General features: G+C 46.2%; 2 protein-coding genes across 8 annotated transcripts in view; one reads left to right on the top strand and one right to left on the bottom strand.

Annotated features, from left to right (window-relative positions):
* The window catches only part of CLUAP1 (clusterin associated protein 1), a 30435-nt gene extending 28234 nt beyond the window's left edge, over window positions 1-2201 (bottom strand). The window contains exon 1 of one of the 7 annotated variants that reach the window (XM_043914159.1): window positions 1661-2201. In XM_043914159.1, the coding sequence (XP_043770094.1) occupies window positions 1661-1682 (22 nt within the window). In that variant the 5' untranslated portion in view covers window positions 1683-2201. Of the gene's footprint in view, window positions 1-1455; window positions 1477-1660 lie in introns of those variants that run through there. The other 6 variants (XM_043914162.1, XM_043914164.1, XM_043914163.1 and 3 more) reach the window with 6 other exon arrangements.
* Window positions 2092-16575, top strand: C10H16orf90 (chromosome 10 C16orf90 homolog). Its single transcript, XM_043915634.1, has 3 exons — window positions 2092-2275; window positions 15297-15650; window positions 16048-16575. The coding sequence occupies exons 1-3, from the start codon at window positions 2092-2094 to the stop codon at window positions 16203-16205; spliced, it is 696 nt and encodes a 231-aa protein (XP_043771569.1). The 3' UTR covers window positions 16206-16575.
* The last annotated feature ends 1225 nt before the right edge of the window (window positions 16576-17800 follow it).

Below are 17800 nucleotides of genomic sequence, written 5' to 3'. Positions count from 1 at the left end.
ATGTCTGTCTTCACTTTTCTTGAAGATGGATATTGAAAATGTCCCAATGACATTCACAAATAAGCTACCTGGTCATTGGAGATTAGGCTGAATTTCACCAGACAAGAGAAGAGAAGGTATAAGCAGTGGAAAGAGCAGCAGAGGGCCTCTGCCATTGTTCAGGGGGATATTTAAATAGAGCAATGGAAAATAAAGCAGCAGCCTTCCCACCAGATAGTGAGGCCTAAACACTTCCTCTCACTAAGTAGTAGCCAAATTCTGTTAATTCTGCAGTATCATCGTCAAAAGGAGACAAGTAAGATTCTTATCATGAACTGCCTAAAGTACGGCATTCATTTAAGGTCAAAAACGTTCAGAAATCCTTTTGTACACTTTTCCCAAAACAACTCCATTCAGTGTCCCTTAGCAGAAGGCTGGCCTCCCTCAACTGTGAGGGAGGAGAAAGGTGTCTCCACAACATAATGTCTCCAAGAATGTCCAAGTCCCAGAGGGCAGAGATTCACACAACAGTGCTAGTAGGCATCAATAAACTGTGGTGCCTCTTCCTATATATTTACATTATAGAAAGAGCCCTTCACAACTGAAAGCAGTAATCTTTAAAGGGGAAATTTCAGGCACTGGCAACTATTAGAAAATTGGCCTTAAAAAGGCCCTTCAAATCACACCAAATTGGCGACACCTGCTACACCTGCGCAAGTGGAGCCAGACCCCTGAACTGCTTCAGATTCAGAAAATGACAGCACATAAAAGGCAAGAGATGGATTCACACAGTCCCACGTTTTGATCCAGATTTCCACCCAGTTCTAGCTCTATGATCTAAAGCAGCTATTTCACCTCCCTGCTTCAAAGTATTCCATCCAGGAATGACTCACCTCACTGTAACTTAGTGAAGACTAAAATAAGATATTAAATGTAAAATGTTTGCTTTCTAACAGATGTTCCCCAGAGCAGTGTTAACTAGTTCTTTAATCCCCATTTTTCCACTTCCCCACGCTCCTTGCAAAGGCACTTGGGTTCCCTTCTCCTCACCAGCCCCTTTCAGAAAGGCTGCAGGCTTTGAAGGTTAGACGACACGATTTCACACTCCAGCGCCAGCTCTTACCACCTATGTCCCGACCGAGTGACCTGACCTCTCTGTGTCCATTTCCTCACCTAAACATAAAAGAACTGCTGTTCAGAAGAGTAAATGAAATGATGAACACACATAGGACAGTAATTAACTACCTGACCGATCACAAAAACTCGAACTCGAAAAATATTAGCCTCAATCATTATTCACCAGCCCCCTCTTCGATTCTCTTGTTCGATTCTCTTGTTCGGTTCTCTAAGCTAACCCAGCTCAAAAACGGTCGCTTTGGAAAACGGTGTTTTTGCAATACAGTAGCGAACAGACCCAAGTCAATTAAAATTAGATAAAATTAAAACTTCGGTTCCTCAGCCGCACTAGCCGCATACACATCATAGCAGAAAGCGCTTTGACCACACACTGGGGCGCTCAGCCTGACGGGGGTCGGCTCGGGTCAGGGGCGCCCCTGAGTTGCAGAGACCCCGGAGGGGGATTTCGGCGCGAGAGCCTCGGCGGGGCTCGGACAGGGAGCCGGCGGGCCGTAGCCCCGAGTCTCGGGAGGACCGCAGGTCACAGAGGGCAGGGATGCCTTACTGCGGAGATCACGGAAAGACATGGCGCTCAAGTGCCCAGGATCCCGAAGTCTCCACCGCTAGCCCTTCACCGCTCCGAGGTTTCTAGGGCAACGCACTGAGCCGCCGACGGCGCGCTGCCGGGACCAAAAAGACAGGAAGCAAAGCCGACCGGGCCGTGTGCGCATGCTCTGTATGTACCGGAGCGAGGGCGGCCGGCAGGCGGCGTAAAACGCGACGCTGGGGGAGCTGGTGTGGCGTGCAGGCTCCCTTCACACATGCAGACATTTGCACTGGCCGACACGTTCTAAGCACCTAAGTGCCTGTGCAAGGCGGTCTACATAGTACTTCTCATTTCCACCTACACTCCTCCAGAAAGGATGTACACGATGTCAGGAAGCCAGGTCTCCCTTTGGAGTCCTACGCCCGGCACTCCTCTCTGGCATGTGTAAAATGGCTGACCGCGCCCGCGTCCGAAGCGCCTGCAGCGTGAAGCAGCTGAGGCCACAGACTGCGAGGCGGTCAGGGCGACCAAGAAGCGGTGAGAGCCGCCCGAGCCGCAACCCGCGAGTGCGCACCGGGCTCGGACTTTACGACAGGCCGGAAACCGGCGCGCCGGGGGGTTGTCCTGGCAACTGTGAGCTCTGAAGTTTGGAGCTGGTTCCTGCGCGCGGTAGAGGGAAAGGGCGGGTCGGGTGTGCACCGCGCCCAGCCCGTGGCCAGATCAGCTGTGCTCTCGGTTGGGAGCATTCTCTACCTGCCTGCCAAGGCTGGGGAAAGGCAACCGGAAGGGCTGGGGAGGTGAAGTGAGCTGAGCCCAGAGCGTGGGCCAAGAAGAGGGACTACCAATGCTAAGATGCCCTCCACCCCTGTATTGGTTTTAGTGAAGTAACAGACACATGAATGCGCTGACCTTAAAGATTCTCAAAATAGACCTGCACATACGTGGTCATTAGGATAAATAAAGTCCTTTGGGATCTTGGAACAACTAGAAATGCAAATAAATGAACCAGCATCCTTACATGTAAAGGGTAAAACCTAAAAACTATGACTTTTCTAGAAGAAAACTTGGAAAGCTTTGTGACTGGGTTAAACAAGAGTCCTTGGATAAAATACGCTAGAAGTTATCATCCTTTAAAAAATGTTTTTTGATGAGTCGGACTTCATCAAAATTTAGAGCTGCTCTTCAAGGCACTTTTTAAGAAAATGAAAAGGTAAACCCACAGTCTAAAAGAATATATTCACAAAACACAGATGATTTGAAAAAGACTTCTGAAATACATAACAAACTTTCAAAACTCACTGAAGAAAACTATCAGTTAGAAAGCAGATCAAAAAACTTAGTTCACAAAAGATATGGCAAATGTCAACAAACAATTAGTCCAGCTAAGAAACACATAAATTTGTTCGAGCCAAGCTGAGGATTATAATCAGGCAAGGAGTCTTTCAGAAATCTCTAAGGATGTTCCAAAGAGGAAAGGGGTGAAGCTAGTATGTATGTGATTTTAAATAAGGGGTAGGTGCAATCAAGGATACAACATTGTAGAGGTTTACTGCTATTAACAAGGAACAGATGTTACAGTTAATGGTTTTAGTTCTTTTCTAAGTAGGCAAGATATAAGAAACTGAATTCATACAATTTCCTCCTGAAAATACCTAACTAACTGAGGGCAGTTCTGCCAGTCTTCCGAGAGCACAAAATGCCTCATCCTGATTTGGCCCTGAAGTTCCTTCGCCGTGTGTTGTATGTAGGTCAGTGACTGTAGTGCCAAAATGACTCAGTTGTTGTAGAACTGGATGGTGGGCAACATACTTGGTTTTACAGTCTCCTCTCTTTCAGTCTTAATTTCAACCAAGGCTTGGAGACATTTCATGACCAGTTTCTCACACAGCAATAGGAATGTTCACACCCAGGTCAAGCAAAGATTTCACTAACCATCACCAATGTGCTATTATTGTACTGTTAACAGTAGCCAGATGCGATGATCTTAGTTTTCTGAATGTTGAGCTTTAAGCCAACTTTTTCACTGTCCTCTTCACTTTCATCAAGAGGCTTTTTAGTTCCTTTTCACTTTCTGCCATAAGGGTGGTGTCATCTGCATATCTGCGTTTATTGATATTTCTCCCGGCAATCTTGATTCCAGCTTGGAAATAAATGGGGAAACAGTGGAAAGAGTGTCAGACTTTATTTTGGGAGGCTCCAAAATCACTGCAGATGGTGAATGCAACCATGAAATTAAAAGATGCTTACTCCTTGGAAGAAAAGTTATGACCAACCTAGATAGCATATTATAAAGGAGAGACATTACTTTGCCAACAAAGGTCGGTCTAGTCAAGGCTATGGTTTTTCCAGTGGTCATGTATGGATGTGAGAGTTGAACTGTGAAGAAAGCTGAGCACTGAAGAATTGATTCTTTTGAACTGTGGTGTTGGAGAAGACTCTTGAGAGTCCCTTGGACTGCACGGAGATCCAACCAGTCCATCCTAAAGGAGATCAGTCCTGGGTGTTCATTGGAAGGACTGATGCTGAAGCTGAAACTCCAATACTGTGGCCACTTCATGAGAAGAGTTGACTCATTGGAGAAGACCCTGATGCTGGGAAAGATTGAAGGCAGGAGGAGAAGGGGACGACAGAGGATGAGATGGCTGGATGGCATCACCGACTCAATGGACGTGAGTTTGAGTGAACTCCAGGAGTTGGTGATGGACAGGGAGGCCTGGCGTGCTGCAATTCATTGGGTTGCAAAGAGTTGGACACGACTGAGCGACTGAACTGAACTGAACTCAACAGTAGCCAAAAGCATCTGGACCACCTTGCCTATCTCTCTAGTCTGTTATGGTTCAGGAAATGACTTTCTCTTATTGCTTCTTCCCAAATCTAGAGGTACACTATTAAAGTCATCAACCTTGGGAAGTCCCTGGTGTTCCAGTGGCTGGGAATGGAGGAGAGAATTCCCTGGTGGCTCAGTGGTAAAGAATCCACCTGCCAATGCAGGAGACATTAAGACTTGGGTTTGATCCTTGGGTCAGGAAGATCCCCAGAGGAAGAAATAGCAACCCATTCAAGTATTCCTGCCTGGAGAACCCTATGGACAGAGGAGCTTGGCGGGCTACAGTCCATAGGATTGCAAAGAGTTGGACATGACTGAAGTGACTTAGCATGCACAAGTATTTAAGAACTTCCATTAGGTGTGGCCCAGTATCTCCCTAGGTTGTCTGACCCAGTCTGTCTGTACAAATCGCTGTCTTTAAAGGAACTGTTTATATTGGCCTTGCACATAAAGTTCACCAAACATACCTGCATCGTGACCCCTGACAAGATTGAGAAAGGAGCATTATCTTCTAAGGAGTTACATGGCTGGTATTAGGAGGAGAAAAATGAATCTTTAGAGTTGAGCAGTTTTTCTGCCGCTGCAGAGGTCTGGTTAATGCATAATGCAGACACATAATGCACACTTGAGTGGAGAAGAGGAAGCACAAACAGGGAAAAAACTTATGTTTAAATTTTCTTGCCTTAAAATAATAAGTCTTATTTTCTTACAAATAATAAGCAAAGGAAAGGATGCTTAAGATTATTAGTCATTAGAGAAATGCATATTAAACCACAAGATATCACTAGGCAGTTATTCAGTTCAGTTCTGTTCGGTCGCTCAGTTGTGTCCGACTCTTTGCAACCCCATGAACCGCAGCATGCCAGGCCTCCCAGTCCATCACCAACTCCCGGAGTCCACCCAAACCCATGTCCATTGAGTCGGTGATGCCATCCAACCAACTCATCCTCTGTCGTCCCCTTCTCCTCCTGCCCCCAATCTTTCCCAGCATCGGGGTCTTTTCAAATGAATCAGCTCTTCACATCAGGTGGCCAGAGTATTGGAGTTTCAGCTTCAGCATCAGTCCTTCCAATGAACACCCAGGACTGATCTGCTTTAGGATGGACTGGTTGAATCTCCTTGCAGTCCAAGGGACTCTCAAGAGTCTTCTCCAACACCACAGTTCAAAAGCATCAATTCTTCAGTGCTCAGCTTTCTTTATAGTCCAACTCTCACATGACTACTGGAAAAACCATAGCCTTGACTAGACGGCCCTTTGTTGGCAAAGTAATGTCTCTGCTTTTTAATATACTGTCTAGGTTGGTCATAACTTTCCAAGGAGTAAGTGTCTTTTAATTTCATGGTAGCAGTCACCATCTGCAGTGATTTTGGAGCTCAGAAAAATAAAGTCAGCCACTCTTTCCCCATCTATTTGCCATGAAGTGATGGGACCAGATGCCATGATCTGTTTTCTGAATGATGAGCTTTAAACCAACTTTTTCACTCCTTTCACTTTCATCAAGAGGCTCTTTAGTTCTTCTTCACTTTCTGCCATAAGGGTGGTGTCATCTGCATATCTGAGGTTACTGATATTTCTCCTGGCAATCTTGATTCCAGCTTGTGCTTCCTCCAGCCCAGTGTTTCTCATGATGTACTCTGCATATAAGTTAAATAAGCAGGGTGACAATATACAGCCTTGACGTACTCCTTTTCTTATTTGGAACCAGGCTGTTGTTCCATGTCCAGTTCTAACTGTGGCTTCCTGACCTGCATATAGGTTTCTCAAGAGGCAGATCAGGTATTCCCATCTCTTTCAGAATTTTTCACAGTTTATTGTGATCCACACAGTCAAAGGCTTTGGCATAGTCAGTAAAGCAGAAATAGATGTTTTTCTGGAACTCCCTTGCTTTTTCAATGATCCAGCAGATGTTGGCAATTTGATCTCTGGTTCCTCTGCCTTTTCTAAATATTAGAATAGCTAAAACAACAAGCCACCACAAAAACCCTGACAGTGCTAAGGGCTTGAAAGGATGGAGAGCACCTTGGACTTTCATACCTTATTGGTGAGAATATGAAAGTGTACATCCACTTTGGAAAACAGCCGGTACTTCTTACTAAAGTTAAACATACACTTAACATACAGTTCAGCAGTCCCTTTCCCAGGTATTCACCAAAGAGAAATGAAAACTACTTATGTTCACACAGAAACCTATACACAAATATTAAGAGTAGCTTTATTTTTAATTGCCCCAAACTGGAAAGCACTTGGGTGCCCCTCAACTTAGAAATGGATAAACACATGTGGTACAATGGATTACCATTCAGCAATTTAAAAAAGCAAACTGCTGAAATACACAAGAACAACAATGGCTCTCCAATGCCTTATGCTAAGTGGAAGAAGAGACTCAAAATGCTTCATACTATTTGATTCCATTTATGTGACATTCTGAATAAGATGAAAATAGAAAACAAATTAGTGGTAACCAGGAGGAGCTGGATACATAATAATGTAATGATGTGTGTGGGGAGGGAGTAATGAAACTGTTCTGTATCTTGTAGTGGTTAATTACATGACAGTAGCTGTTTGTCCAGCTCAGAGATTAAAGCGTTTGCCTGCAATGCAGGAGACCTGGGTTCGATCCCTGGGTTGGGAAGATCCCCTGGAGAAGGTAATGGCAACCCACTCCAGTATTCTTGCCTGGAGAATCCCATGGACGGAGGAGCCTGGTGGGCTACGGTCCACGAGGTCACAAAGATTCGGACATGACTGAGTGATTTCACTTTCACTTTCAGCTGTTTGTCAAAACTCATAGATCTGGGGCTTCCCTGGTGGCTCAGTGTAAAGAATCTGCCTGCCAATATGAGAGACATGAGACATGAGGGTTTGATCCCTCATCTGGAAAGATCCCATGTGGTTTTTAATTATAGGCATCCTCAAGTGTGTGAAGTAGTGGCTTAAGTTTGCATTTCTCCAATGATTTAGGACATTGAACATCTTCTCACGTGCTTGTTGACCATTTGTGTATCTTGTTTGGGGAAATATCTATGCAAGTTCTTCACCCATTTTTTTTTTTTTTCAACTCGCAAAAAAGGGAAGTTTATTGCTGACTCGAGTCAGGGCTCACTGCTGCAACCAACGCAGTGGTGCAGGGTCAGAAAGCGCTGAGCCCGAGCTGTTACCCAATTTATAAGGTGTGCATAAGCAGTTGGTAGCTGGCTTAAGCAGATTGGTTACATGTTTGCAAAGTAATCTTATTGGCTCAAACCTTCACGGGCTTTTTTCAAACTTGGGTGTTCGCAGGCTTTTCAGCTTTCCCCTGATAGGTTCCCTTTTCCTTACTGGGCGCATATTGATTGGCTGGCTCCAGGTGGCCTGATAATCATGTTACCCTGGAAAACCAGGCCTACTCCTAATCTAGGCTGCCTGTCATGGTGCAGCCTCACATTCCCCCCTGTCTTGTTGTTTCTGTGGAAGGCCCAATCATGGGTCTTCTATATCATCTGTGGGGGCAGTCGAATATTGAGATCTGAGTAACATTAGGTGGACGGACAGGCAGTGTGTTTTCCCTAACAACTCTCCCTTGAGAGACTTCATACTCAAGATGCTTTTTGGGAATTGGGGGGGAGGTCTCTTTCTTCTGTAACTTCTTCCTGCTGTGCCTGGGCGTAGGCCTGCCTAGCAGAGCAGAAGTCTCTCTATACCTGACCTAAGTTGGGGTGTTTTATATCTGAAACCAGCTTTTACTCTTGTAATAACAGCAACTTAGTTTGAAACTGTTGGTGCCTCTCAGAGATAAAATAGACAGGGGCCAAACAGGAGACCTAACAGGATGGTCATCACTGGTCCCCAGAAACAGGAGGCAACATTTGGGGTGATTGGCTGGTGGTCAAGCAACAGAGCTGTGTTCTAGGAATCTTGTGTTTAGTCTGAAGTTACCATCTTTTACCTGGGTGGGGGCTCCAGTTCTGTAGAAGAACTCAAAAGACATTGTTATGCATATTTCTTTGAGTAGGAACCAGGACCCGTCTCAAGGCTGTACCACCATTTGATTGTTTCCCCTCTGTTTCTGTATTTTTTCTCTTCCCTGATTAGCAATTGTTTGAATCTACCCTTTGGAACTCAGGGAAGGTCAAGGAGGCTGAATTAAGCCTATGTTTTACAGTACAGCAGGTCTGTACTCCAGAGTTGCCACCCCACAGAGTCCTGCTCAGCTTTAATTTAGGGAACAGGGCAAGTATGACTGTGATAATCTCCTGTCAAAATGGGGCATAGGACTGCCTCAGCCTGGAGAAGAGACACTGAATTGGAAGTATTCCTGAGTTCCAAGTCCTAGATTTGAGCCTTGTATGATTAAAATCTCAATCCCTTGGTCTGCCATTTTGTTGTAACATACCCAATTAGTAGTAGCAAGAGGAGGGATAACTGGAGTTTTAATAGACAAAATAAATCTCTTTCTTTTAGAAGAATAGGCCTGAAATCCAGTCTGGACCTGGCACTTCAGGGAGACTTGTAGCCAGGTGGCCAGTTGCCTAGTTTTATAAGAAGTAAGGTAGAAGCTACTAGCTTCCAGCAGACATTGTTTTGAGAATGGTGGCATCTAAGCCTGACACGACTCAGAAAACTCAAGTGTTTAGCAATACAATGTCTAATCTGAAATTACACCCATAGTAACACCTGGTTATTTCTCAGGATGTCTGAACCATAGCTGAGTACTCTATTTTGACTTTTAATTGTAAAATTTTTCCTAATAGCCAAGGCAGATGGCACCATTAATGATGTCAGTGTTTCTCTAGGTATGAGAAGATGCAAGAATTGGGACTCATAAAATCTCCTGAAAAGATCTAACTATCTGAAGGCCTGTTCTGCCAGTTTTTCCCAGAGCACGGAGCGCCTCATTCCTGATCTTCACCCTGAACTCCTTTCAGGGCCGTTGAAAGTCAGCAGTTGCAGTGGCCATGATATAATCTCTGTAGATGTAGATGGCAAGTGTCAATCGTCAGTTGGCAGAGCCCCTTTTTGCTCATAAACTTGACCATGATTTTGAGGGGGGCATTTCATGACCATTTTATCCCACGGTGCTGAGAATGTCCATTCTCAGGTTTTGGCAAAGATTTTGTTGACAGGCCACTCAATGTGCTGTTACAGTCTGGACTAGGCCATAAAACAGTATCCAAAATTCTCTCTAGACCACCTGTCTTACTAGCCTCTTGGTCCAGGAAAACATTCCCTCTTGTTGCTTCTTCTCGTATCTAGAGTTACACTGCCATCATCATCGATCTCATGGGGAACTATATATTATTTTATCAGAGGCCTCAGTCACACATTTGGCACTGTAAGAAATAGCAATTTTGTAAAACAGGTGAAATACAAAGAACATAGCCAGCAGTACTAGTAAAGTCACAAGTAAGACTTAAGAGCTTCCATTAGATGTAGCCCAGTATATCCCAGGTCGTCTGACTTAGTCTACTCTGTACGAATCTTTATCTTTCAGGGAAATTATACATTGGCACCACCATCTATAAGGCACATAGCCCAGTTTTCTAGTGTTACTAGACTGATTATCCTTAGCATTATATAATTGTTTTCAACACAGAGGAGACTTTAAACCTAAATTACCATAGCCTGGTGTTATCTATATAAATCCATCTTATAATTGTGGGAGATTTCTTTTTCCTTTGTTGAAACTTTTTTGTTGCTTTGATTGAGCTTGAGGAATAGAAAAAGGCTCAAATTTATGGCCAGAGTCAGAGTAGGCCTTATTAATTGGCCCAGTGAGGGGATCTCATCTGGTAGTATCACAGTGACCTGAATATGACTATAATTTTTTTTTAAGTAAATTTCCTCAGGGCCAACCAGTTAAGAGTCTTGTAGTGGAGAAATTTACCAAGGTAACCCAGAACTAGATACAGGTAATTGGCCACAAACCCAACAATTGGATTGATTTCTAAAACTGGCGTAGAATCAGACCTATGATAGAAAAGCATTTGATTTATATGCAAAGGTCTAAGAAGTCAAGAAAACATTATAAATGATCATACGAAGCAGATCCAGCATCTTGGGCAAGCTGTCTACCTCTGATGTTGCTGTCTTCTCATCCTGGTGTAGTGTAGTTTCTCCTGTTTGAGCATCATTTTAAGGTGAGATCAGGTCAGCTGTCTTCTCTATAGACCAATCCAGTGTAGGGGCCTTTGGAAGTGGGAATTAATCTAAGAGTTAATTTCTCTTCAGTTTCATTGTGCATGAGCTAGTTAAGAGTACCTGATAAAAAGTCCTTCCATCCAGGTTGGAGACAGTCTCTTAAATTATGTCTTTTTCCAGTCCTGGTTGCAGGTCATGAGGCATCTGATCTTCATCCAAAGATAGATTACTGAGATAAGCTTCAGAAACAAACTTTCACATTAATATCACATAACAGCAAAGAACTATCTGAGAAATGAGTCTTACTACATGCAGACCTCCATTAACAAACTGGGATTTAACATTTTTTTGAAATATCTTTTTCTCCCTAAAGTTACCCTCATTTTTATCAAGTACAACCAAATTAAGGCTAGTCTGCTTGCAAAATAGGTCTGTTTTCACTAATTTTGGTCTGATGATTTATATAACCATAATTGATCATAGACTTTTTATTTTGCTGAAACACTTATTGGATCTCAGACTGAACTTTTAATATAAAACAGGGCTGGGAAACTCACACCAAGGCTTATCACAGATTTTGCCTAACAAATCTAGGTGAACTCTTTTCTTTTTAAGGTCTCAAAAATTCCTTGAGATTTTTGTACCTGTTAGTGAGATAACCTTCTTAGCTCATTTGATAAACTTACTGGAAACCTAAGAGTTTCAAATTTCTGGAGGAGTCAGATAGAGAGAAAATATAATTGTTTTGTTTATAATGTGTAATTTTACCAAATTGTTTTTATAACTAGTTTGAGAGGAAGGTTTTTCCTATTCCCGGAAAACACATGATTTAAACCTGTAATTTCTCAGATAGAAACCATAAAAGTTATAAGCATATTCGCTGGTTCATTCAGTCCTTTAACTTTTGCTTCACCCATTTTTAAATTCAGCTGTTTGTCTTTTTGTTGTTGAGTTGTAAGAGCCCTTTTTGTGTTCTAGATACTATGCTCTAATCAGATACATGATTTGCAATTATATTCTCTCATCCTGTAGGCTGTCTTTTCACTTCTTGAGAGTTTGTGCTTTTTTGCAGCACAACATTTTTCAAATTTTATAAAGACCAATTTATTCTTTTTCTTTTTTTGCTTATGCTTTTGTTGTCATATCTAGGAATCCATTACCAAATCCATGGGGATGAAAATTTCTTCAAAGAGTTTTAATTTTTGTATGTGGTGTGAGGTAGGGGTCCAATTTCATTCTTCACTTTATTTTTTAAAATATTTTTATTAATTTTTTTAATTGAAGGATAATTGCTTTTTAGAATTTTGTTTTCTGTCAAACCTCAACATGAATCAGCCATTCAGTTCAGTTCACTCGCTCAGTCATGTCCGACTCTTTGTGACCCCATGGACTGCAGCACACCAGGCCTCCCCGTCCATCACCAACTCCTGGAGTTTGCTCAAACTCATGTCCATCGAGTCGGTGATGCCATCCAACCATCTCATCCTCTGTCGTCTCCTTCTCCTCCTGCCTTCAATCTTTCCCAGCATCAGGGTCTTTTCAAATGAGTCAGTTCTTCGCATCACGTGGCCAAAGGATTGGAATTTCAGCTTCAATATCAGTCTTTCCAATGAATATTCAGGACTGATTTCCTTTAGGATTGACTGGTTGGATCTCCTTGCAGTCCAAGGGACTGTCAAGAGTCTTCTCCAGTACCACAGTTCAAAAGCATCAATTCTTCAGTGCTCAGCTTTCTTTATAGTCCAACTCACATCCATACATGACCACTGGAAAAACCATAGCTTTGACAAGATGGACCTTTGTTGGCAAAGTAATGTCTCTGCTTTTTAATAAGCTGTCTAGGTTAGTCATAACTTTTTTTCCAAGGAGCAAGTGTCTTTTAATTTCATGGTAGCAGTCACCATCTTCAGTGATTTTGGAGCCCCCCAAAATAAAGTCTGCCACTGTTTCCAGTTTCCCTATCTATTTACCATGAAGTGATGCCATGATCTTAGTTTTCTGAATGTTGAAATTTAAGCCAACTTTTTCACTTTCCTCTTTCACTTTCATCAAGAGCCTCTTTAGTTCTTCTTTGCTTTCTGTCATAAAGGCGGTGTCCTCTGCGTATCTGAGGTTATTGATATTTCTCCTGGCAATCTTGATTCCAGCTTGTGCTTCATCCAGTCCAGCATTTCTCATGATGTACTCTGCATATAAGTTAAATAAGCAGGGTGACAATATACAGCCTTGATGTACTCCTTTCCCAATTTGGAAGCAGTCTGTTGTTCCATGTCCAATTCTTACTATTGTTTCTTGACCTGCATAGATTTCTCAGGAGGCAGGTCACACAGTTTGTTGTGATCCACACAGTCAAAGGCTTTGGTGTAGTCAATAAAGCAGAAGTCGATGTTTTTCTGGAACTCTCTTGCTTTTTCAATGATCTAATGGATGTTAGCAATTTGATCTGGTTCCTCTGCAGCCATAGGTATACACATATCCCCTCCCTTTTGAACCTCCCTCCCATCTCCCGCCCCATCCCACCCCTCTAGGTTGATACAGAGCCCCTGTTTGAGTTTCCTGAGCCATACAGCAAATTCCCATTGGCTATCTATTTTACATATGGTAATTAAGTTTCCTCTTACTCTCAACATACATCTCACCCTCTCCTCCCCTCTCCCCATGTCCACAAGTCTATTCTCTATGTCTCTTTCTCCACTGCTGCCCTGTAAATATATTCAGTACCATTTTTTAGATTCTGTATATATGCATTAGAATGCAACATTTATCTTTCTCGTTTTGACTTACTTCACTCTGTATAATAGGTTCTAGGTTCATCCACTTCATTAGAGAGAACTGACTCAAATGCATTCCTTTTTATGGCTGAGTAATATACCATTGTGTATATGTACCACAACTTCTTTATCCACTCATCTGTTGATGGACATCTAGATTCCTCTTCATTCCTATCTTTTTATATCCAATTGTTCCAGCACTCTTTGTTGAAGTGACTATTATTTCCTCCATAGAATAATCTTGATAATCTTGTTGAAAATAAATTGTCCAGTGATGTATGAATTTATTCTGGGCTTCTATTCTATTCCACTGGTCTAGATCTCTAGCCTTGTGTCACTTCCACACTGTTTTGGTTCCTGTAGTGTTGAATTGTATGTAAGAAGTTTTTAAATAGAAAATCTTAGTCTTCAAACTTTTTAAGGTTGTTTTTGGCTTTTGGATTCCTTTGTAATTCCACATTAATTTTAGGATCAGTTTTTTTGTTTCTGCCATCGAGGCCGTTGAGATTTTACAAGAATTGCATTGAATCTGTAGATTACTTTGGAGAGGACTGCTGTCTTAATATTAAGCCTTCAATCCACAAACAGTGTCTTTTTCCATTTAAGTTTTACTTTTTTTCAATGTTTTCTAGTTTTCAGTGCTGTCTTGCACTTCCATGATTGATTTTAGTCTTTTTGTTCTTTCCTAGTGTATAGAAATATAGTTCATTGTGTGTGTTGATCATGTGTCCTGAGACTGCTCAACTAACTTATTAGCTCTGATAGTTTTACCAGCTTAAATAGGTTTTTCCCCCCCTTTGAGTATGAATTAATTTCTTCTCTATATAGGACCATGTCATTTGTGAATAGAGAGAATTGAAAAGTTTAACTTTTAAACAAATTGTTTCCCAAACTGGTGGTATCGTTTTCATCTCCCCATCCCCAGCAGTATATGAGACTTTTGGTTTCTCCAAATCCTTCCTCACACTTGATACAATCCACAGGATACCCCATTGCCTACTTATGCAAAAATGGATGGAAAAGTTAAGGGACCTGCCCGGTCACCCAGAATCACCTTCTTGGCATGCTCAAAGCACTGATACAGGTCTCACCATGTCTGTGTCCCTAAACGTTCATCTTCTACCCACAGATGAGGAAACAGACACCCCAAGAGGTCACCCCAGGGAGTGACTCCCCAGACTGCAAGAGCCAAATCTGTTTTGCCTGCCTGTCCCAAGCCGAAGGGACCAGGGACCTCCCCAAGGTTCTGCCCCATCCCCTTGCCCACCTACCACCCTGCCCCTGCTCTGTACATCATCCCCTGCCAAACCTGGAGGTCCAAGAGACGAGGGAGTCTTCCCTGTGACATCACAGAGCTGGTTGCCAAGGGAGCCCTGCAGACCCGCCCCCCAGGTGGCGGAGAGCAGAGCCCTGCTGCACAGGAGGCCCGGCTGCTCCTCCCCATCACGCTGGCCCTCCATGGAAGCCTTGGTCTGTGCGTTCTCTGAGCTGCGCATAAGAGAAGGTGCCGGGCCGCGGGGAGGAGAGGCAGGAGGAGAGATGCCCTCCTGTCCTGACCTGGGCCCACAGCCACCAGGGTGGTCCCAGGGACATGCATGCTTAGGAGAAGGGAATGGCCATGGGTCCAGGCCACGTGACCCTGGACACTGGATTGCTCTTTTCAGGGCAGGGGACAAAAGTGGGTGGCAGAAAGAGCCTGAAGTCCTGAAAAGATCTTGGTGCCGAGACTAGGTTTCTCAGCCCTCCCTGTGGGCTGGGAGGGAGGAGGACTGCTAAGTTGGATGAGAGGGGTGGGAGGCAGGGGGCAGAGTCCACATGACAGACAGGTAGCTGAAGCTCTGCAGGCCAGGGTGGGGGTCATCCCACGAGCATGCGACTGTTCTCCCCTCACGGCCACTGGGGCCCAGCGGCCACACCCTTCTACTCTCCCCTCCACAGATGCAGTGAGCTGGGCCCAAGGACACACCAGTCACCCCGACACACCACCCAACATCTACGAGGGGGGGCTGGGGGCCCAGCAGCAGCAGTGCCCCAGTGCCCAGGGAAGCAAGCCCAAGAACTTCCGGCTGCGCCACCTCCGGGGCCTGGCTCTCTACCTGCCAGGCCACCTGCAGCCTGCCGGCCAGTGTGAGAGTCACTGGCTGGGTCGGCTCCTGGCCGGGGGCTGCCTGCCACAGCCCGAGGGCCTGGTCTGGCCCCTGGACTTAGCACAGGGGACTCTGGGCCGAGGTAACAGCCACCACTCAGCCCTTCTGGAAGCTCAACTGCCCAGGGACAGCCGGGGAAATACAGGTGAGCCTGTCCAGGTGACACAGAGCTAGGGACAGGAGGGGCAGACCCAGGGCAGGGATGGGCGAGGCACTCAGACAGACCCAGGTGGTCCCTCTCCACTCCCGAGCTGCCTGGGTACCTGTCCCAGCTCTCCACTCAATGAGGGACCTTGGGCTGCTTTCCCCTACTGGCCGTGCCTCAGTCTCACCATTTGTAAAGTGAGGGGTGTGAGTTAGAGAAGGGTCTTTCCTGCTTGAACCATGTCTCCCTCTTTCTCCTCCCCTGTGGGGTTTTCTTTAAGGAGAACTGCCCCCCTCCCCTCTGGCTTGGAAGGATGCCAGGTTCAGGGGTCACAGGGTGGGCTGGCAGCCTCCCCTGGGTCCCTCTGAACGACTCCTCTCTCCCCCTCTTTCCTCAGCTTCCAGCTCCAGCATGGACCCAGCCAAGGGTGCCCCCTCACAGTCTGGTCACCCTGAAGGCTTAGGGCTCAGGCCTAAGAGATCCTGGGGGGCCCCAGAGGAGACCACATGTCCCTTGTGCAAGAGAACCCGCTCTGGGGGCCTGGAGGGGCCGTAGGGATCCAAGTGCCAGAGCTGGTTCTCCCAGCTCAGGACAGGAGGGGAGAGGGTGGCCCCAGGAGCAGGAGATAGGTCCGGGGCGGGGGGGAAGGGCTCAGCCCCCAACAGTAGCACCCCCACACCGAGACACCTGGGCAGCTACCCAGCACCAGAGCCTGGGCCAGCCTTGGGAAAGCTTGAGGGTGGAGGGAGGAGGAAGAGGTCCCACGAGAGGGACAGAGAAAAAGAAAGAAGCCGGGGCATGCCCCTGCAGCCTGCTTCAACTCACATCAGCCACGGGTACCGGGGAGGCCGGATGGAGTGGAGAGCTGGGCTCCCGAGGGGCCGGGGAACCTACAGGTCTAATGTCAATAAAAGCCAAGGCCTGCGCTTCAGTCGCTGAGTCTGTCTGTGGTCAGGCTAATTTGGTCAGAGAAAGGGCCCCTTGGCACATGTGCTCTGAGAGCAAAGTTCGGTATCGCTCCCAGGAGAATCCAAGGTGCTCCCACCCTGAAGAGGGTGCCGTCCTCCTCTGGGTGGGCAGGGTCTTGGCAGGCCTACAAACAGGGCGTGGTGTTCTGGGTGAAGAGGGCAGAGGACAGAGAAAGTTAGGCAGGGTTCAGGGAGGGTGTCGGGAAGGAGAGCAAGTTCCCAACCTGGCAAGTTCCCAACCTGGCAAGTTCCCAACCTGGCAAGTTCCCAACCTGGACAGAAGGTTCCCAACCAGGCAAGTTCCCAACCTGGACAGAAGTGTTGGCCCTGGCCCCATGCCGCCCATCACTGAGGCCACAGTGGAGTTCACGTTCCCTGGGGACCCCTGGCCGCCCTGACTCTCCAGGCAGAATGGTCACAGCCCTTCTCCCAGCGGGGCGAGGCTCCAGGCACCCAGGCATGGGCTTGCTGTACCGGGAGGTGCTCACCCTGGCTCTGCTGACATCTGGGGCTGGGTCACTCTGTCTTGGGGGCCATCCTGTGCACTGTAGGATGTCGAATGGTGTCCCTGGCCTCCATTCACTGGATTCCAGAAGCGTCCTCCTCCCAGTGTGGCAACCACAGCCTCTGGGTGGTCTCATGTCCCCTGGGGGGCAGAATCACTCTGGCCGAGACCCCCTGCCCCACATCACTGGGCTTTGGCCTGTGGAGACTGGATGGGAGGACCCGAGTTTGCCTCTGTGATCCTCACCATTTCTGGCTTCCTGTCCTGGCAGCCCGAGTCGGGCCAGGGCCCACCTGCCCCTCTCACGGGCACCTGTCAGACCACACGTGATGGCGTCAAGCACATTCTGGACGTCGGGACAGCGGGCGTCCTTCCAGACACAGGGGAAGACTCCCTCAGGCCCTGCCCCATCCCTGTAGCCTCAGATGGCAGATTCTGGAGATGTTGGTCCCTGGTCCAAGTTGGGGTCACCAGCCCCAGGCCCTGTCCCGCAGGAGGGCCATCTGGGGAAGGAACAGCCCTTGGGGAGCAACGCACCCAAGCTGTGGAGGGGCCCGACCTGGCTGGGCTCTCAGGCCCACTGCTCACAGCTGTGTGGCTCCTGGGCTACTCCCAGCCCCTCAACCAGTTTTCTTCATTTGTCTGATGGAGGGACAGGCATGACCCCTGTCCCCAGG

This window comes from Cervus elaphus, chromosome 10 (assembly GCF_910594005.1).
Source record: "Cervus elaphus chromosome 10, mCerEla1.1, whole genome shotgun sequence".
NCBI lineage: Eukaryota > Metazoa > Chordata > Mammalia > Artiodactyla > Cervidae > Cervus > Cervus elaphus.
Note: the sequence above shows the minus strand (reverse complement) of the source record. Positions and strands in the feature narration are given on the sequence as shown.

Coding starts and splice junctions, on each gene's coding strand:
- C10H16orf90 (XM_043915634.1), top strand. CDS start 2,092: ATGGCTGACCGCGCCCGCGTCCGAAGCGCCTGCAGCGTGAAGCAGCTG. Junction 2,276..15,296: donor GGGGGGTTGTCCTGGCAACT/GTGAGCTCTGAA, acceptor TCCCCTCCACAG/ATGCAGTGAGCTGGGCCCAA. Junction 15,651..16,047: donor GGACAGCCGGGGAAATACAG/GTGAGCCTGTCC, acceptor CTCTTTCCTCAG/CTTCCAGCTCCAGCATGGAC.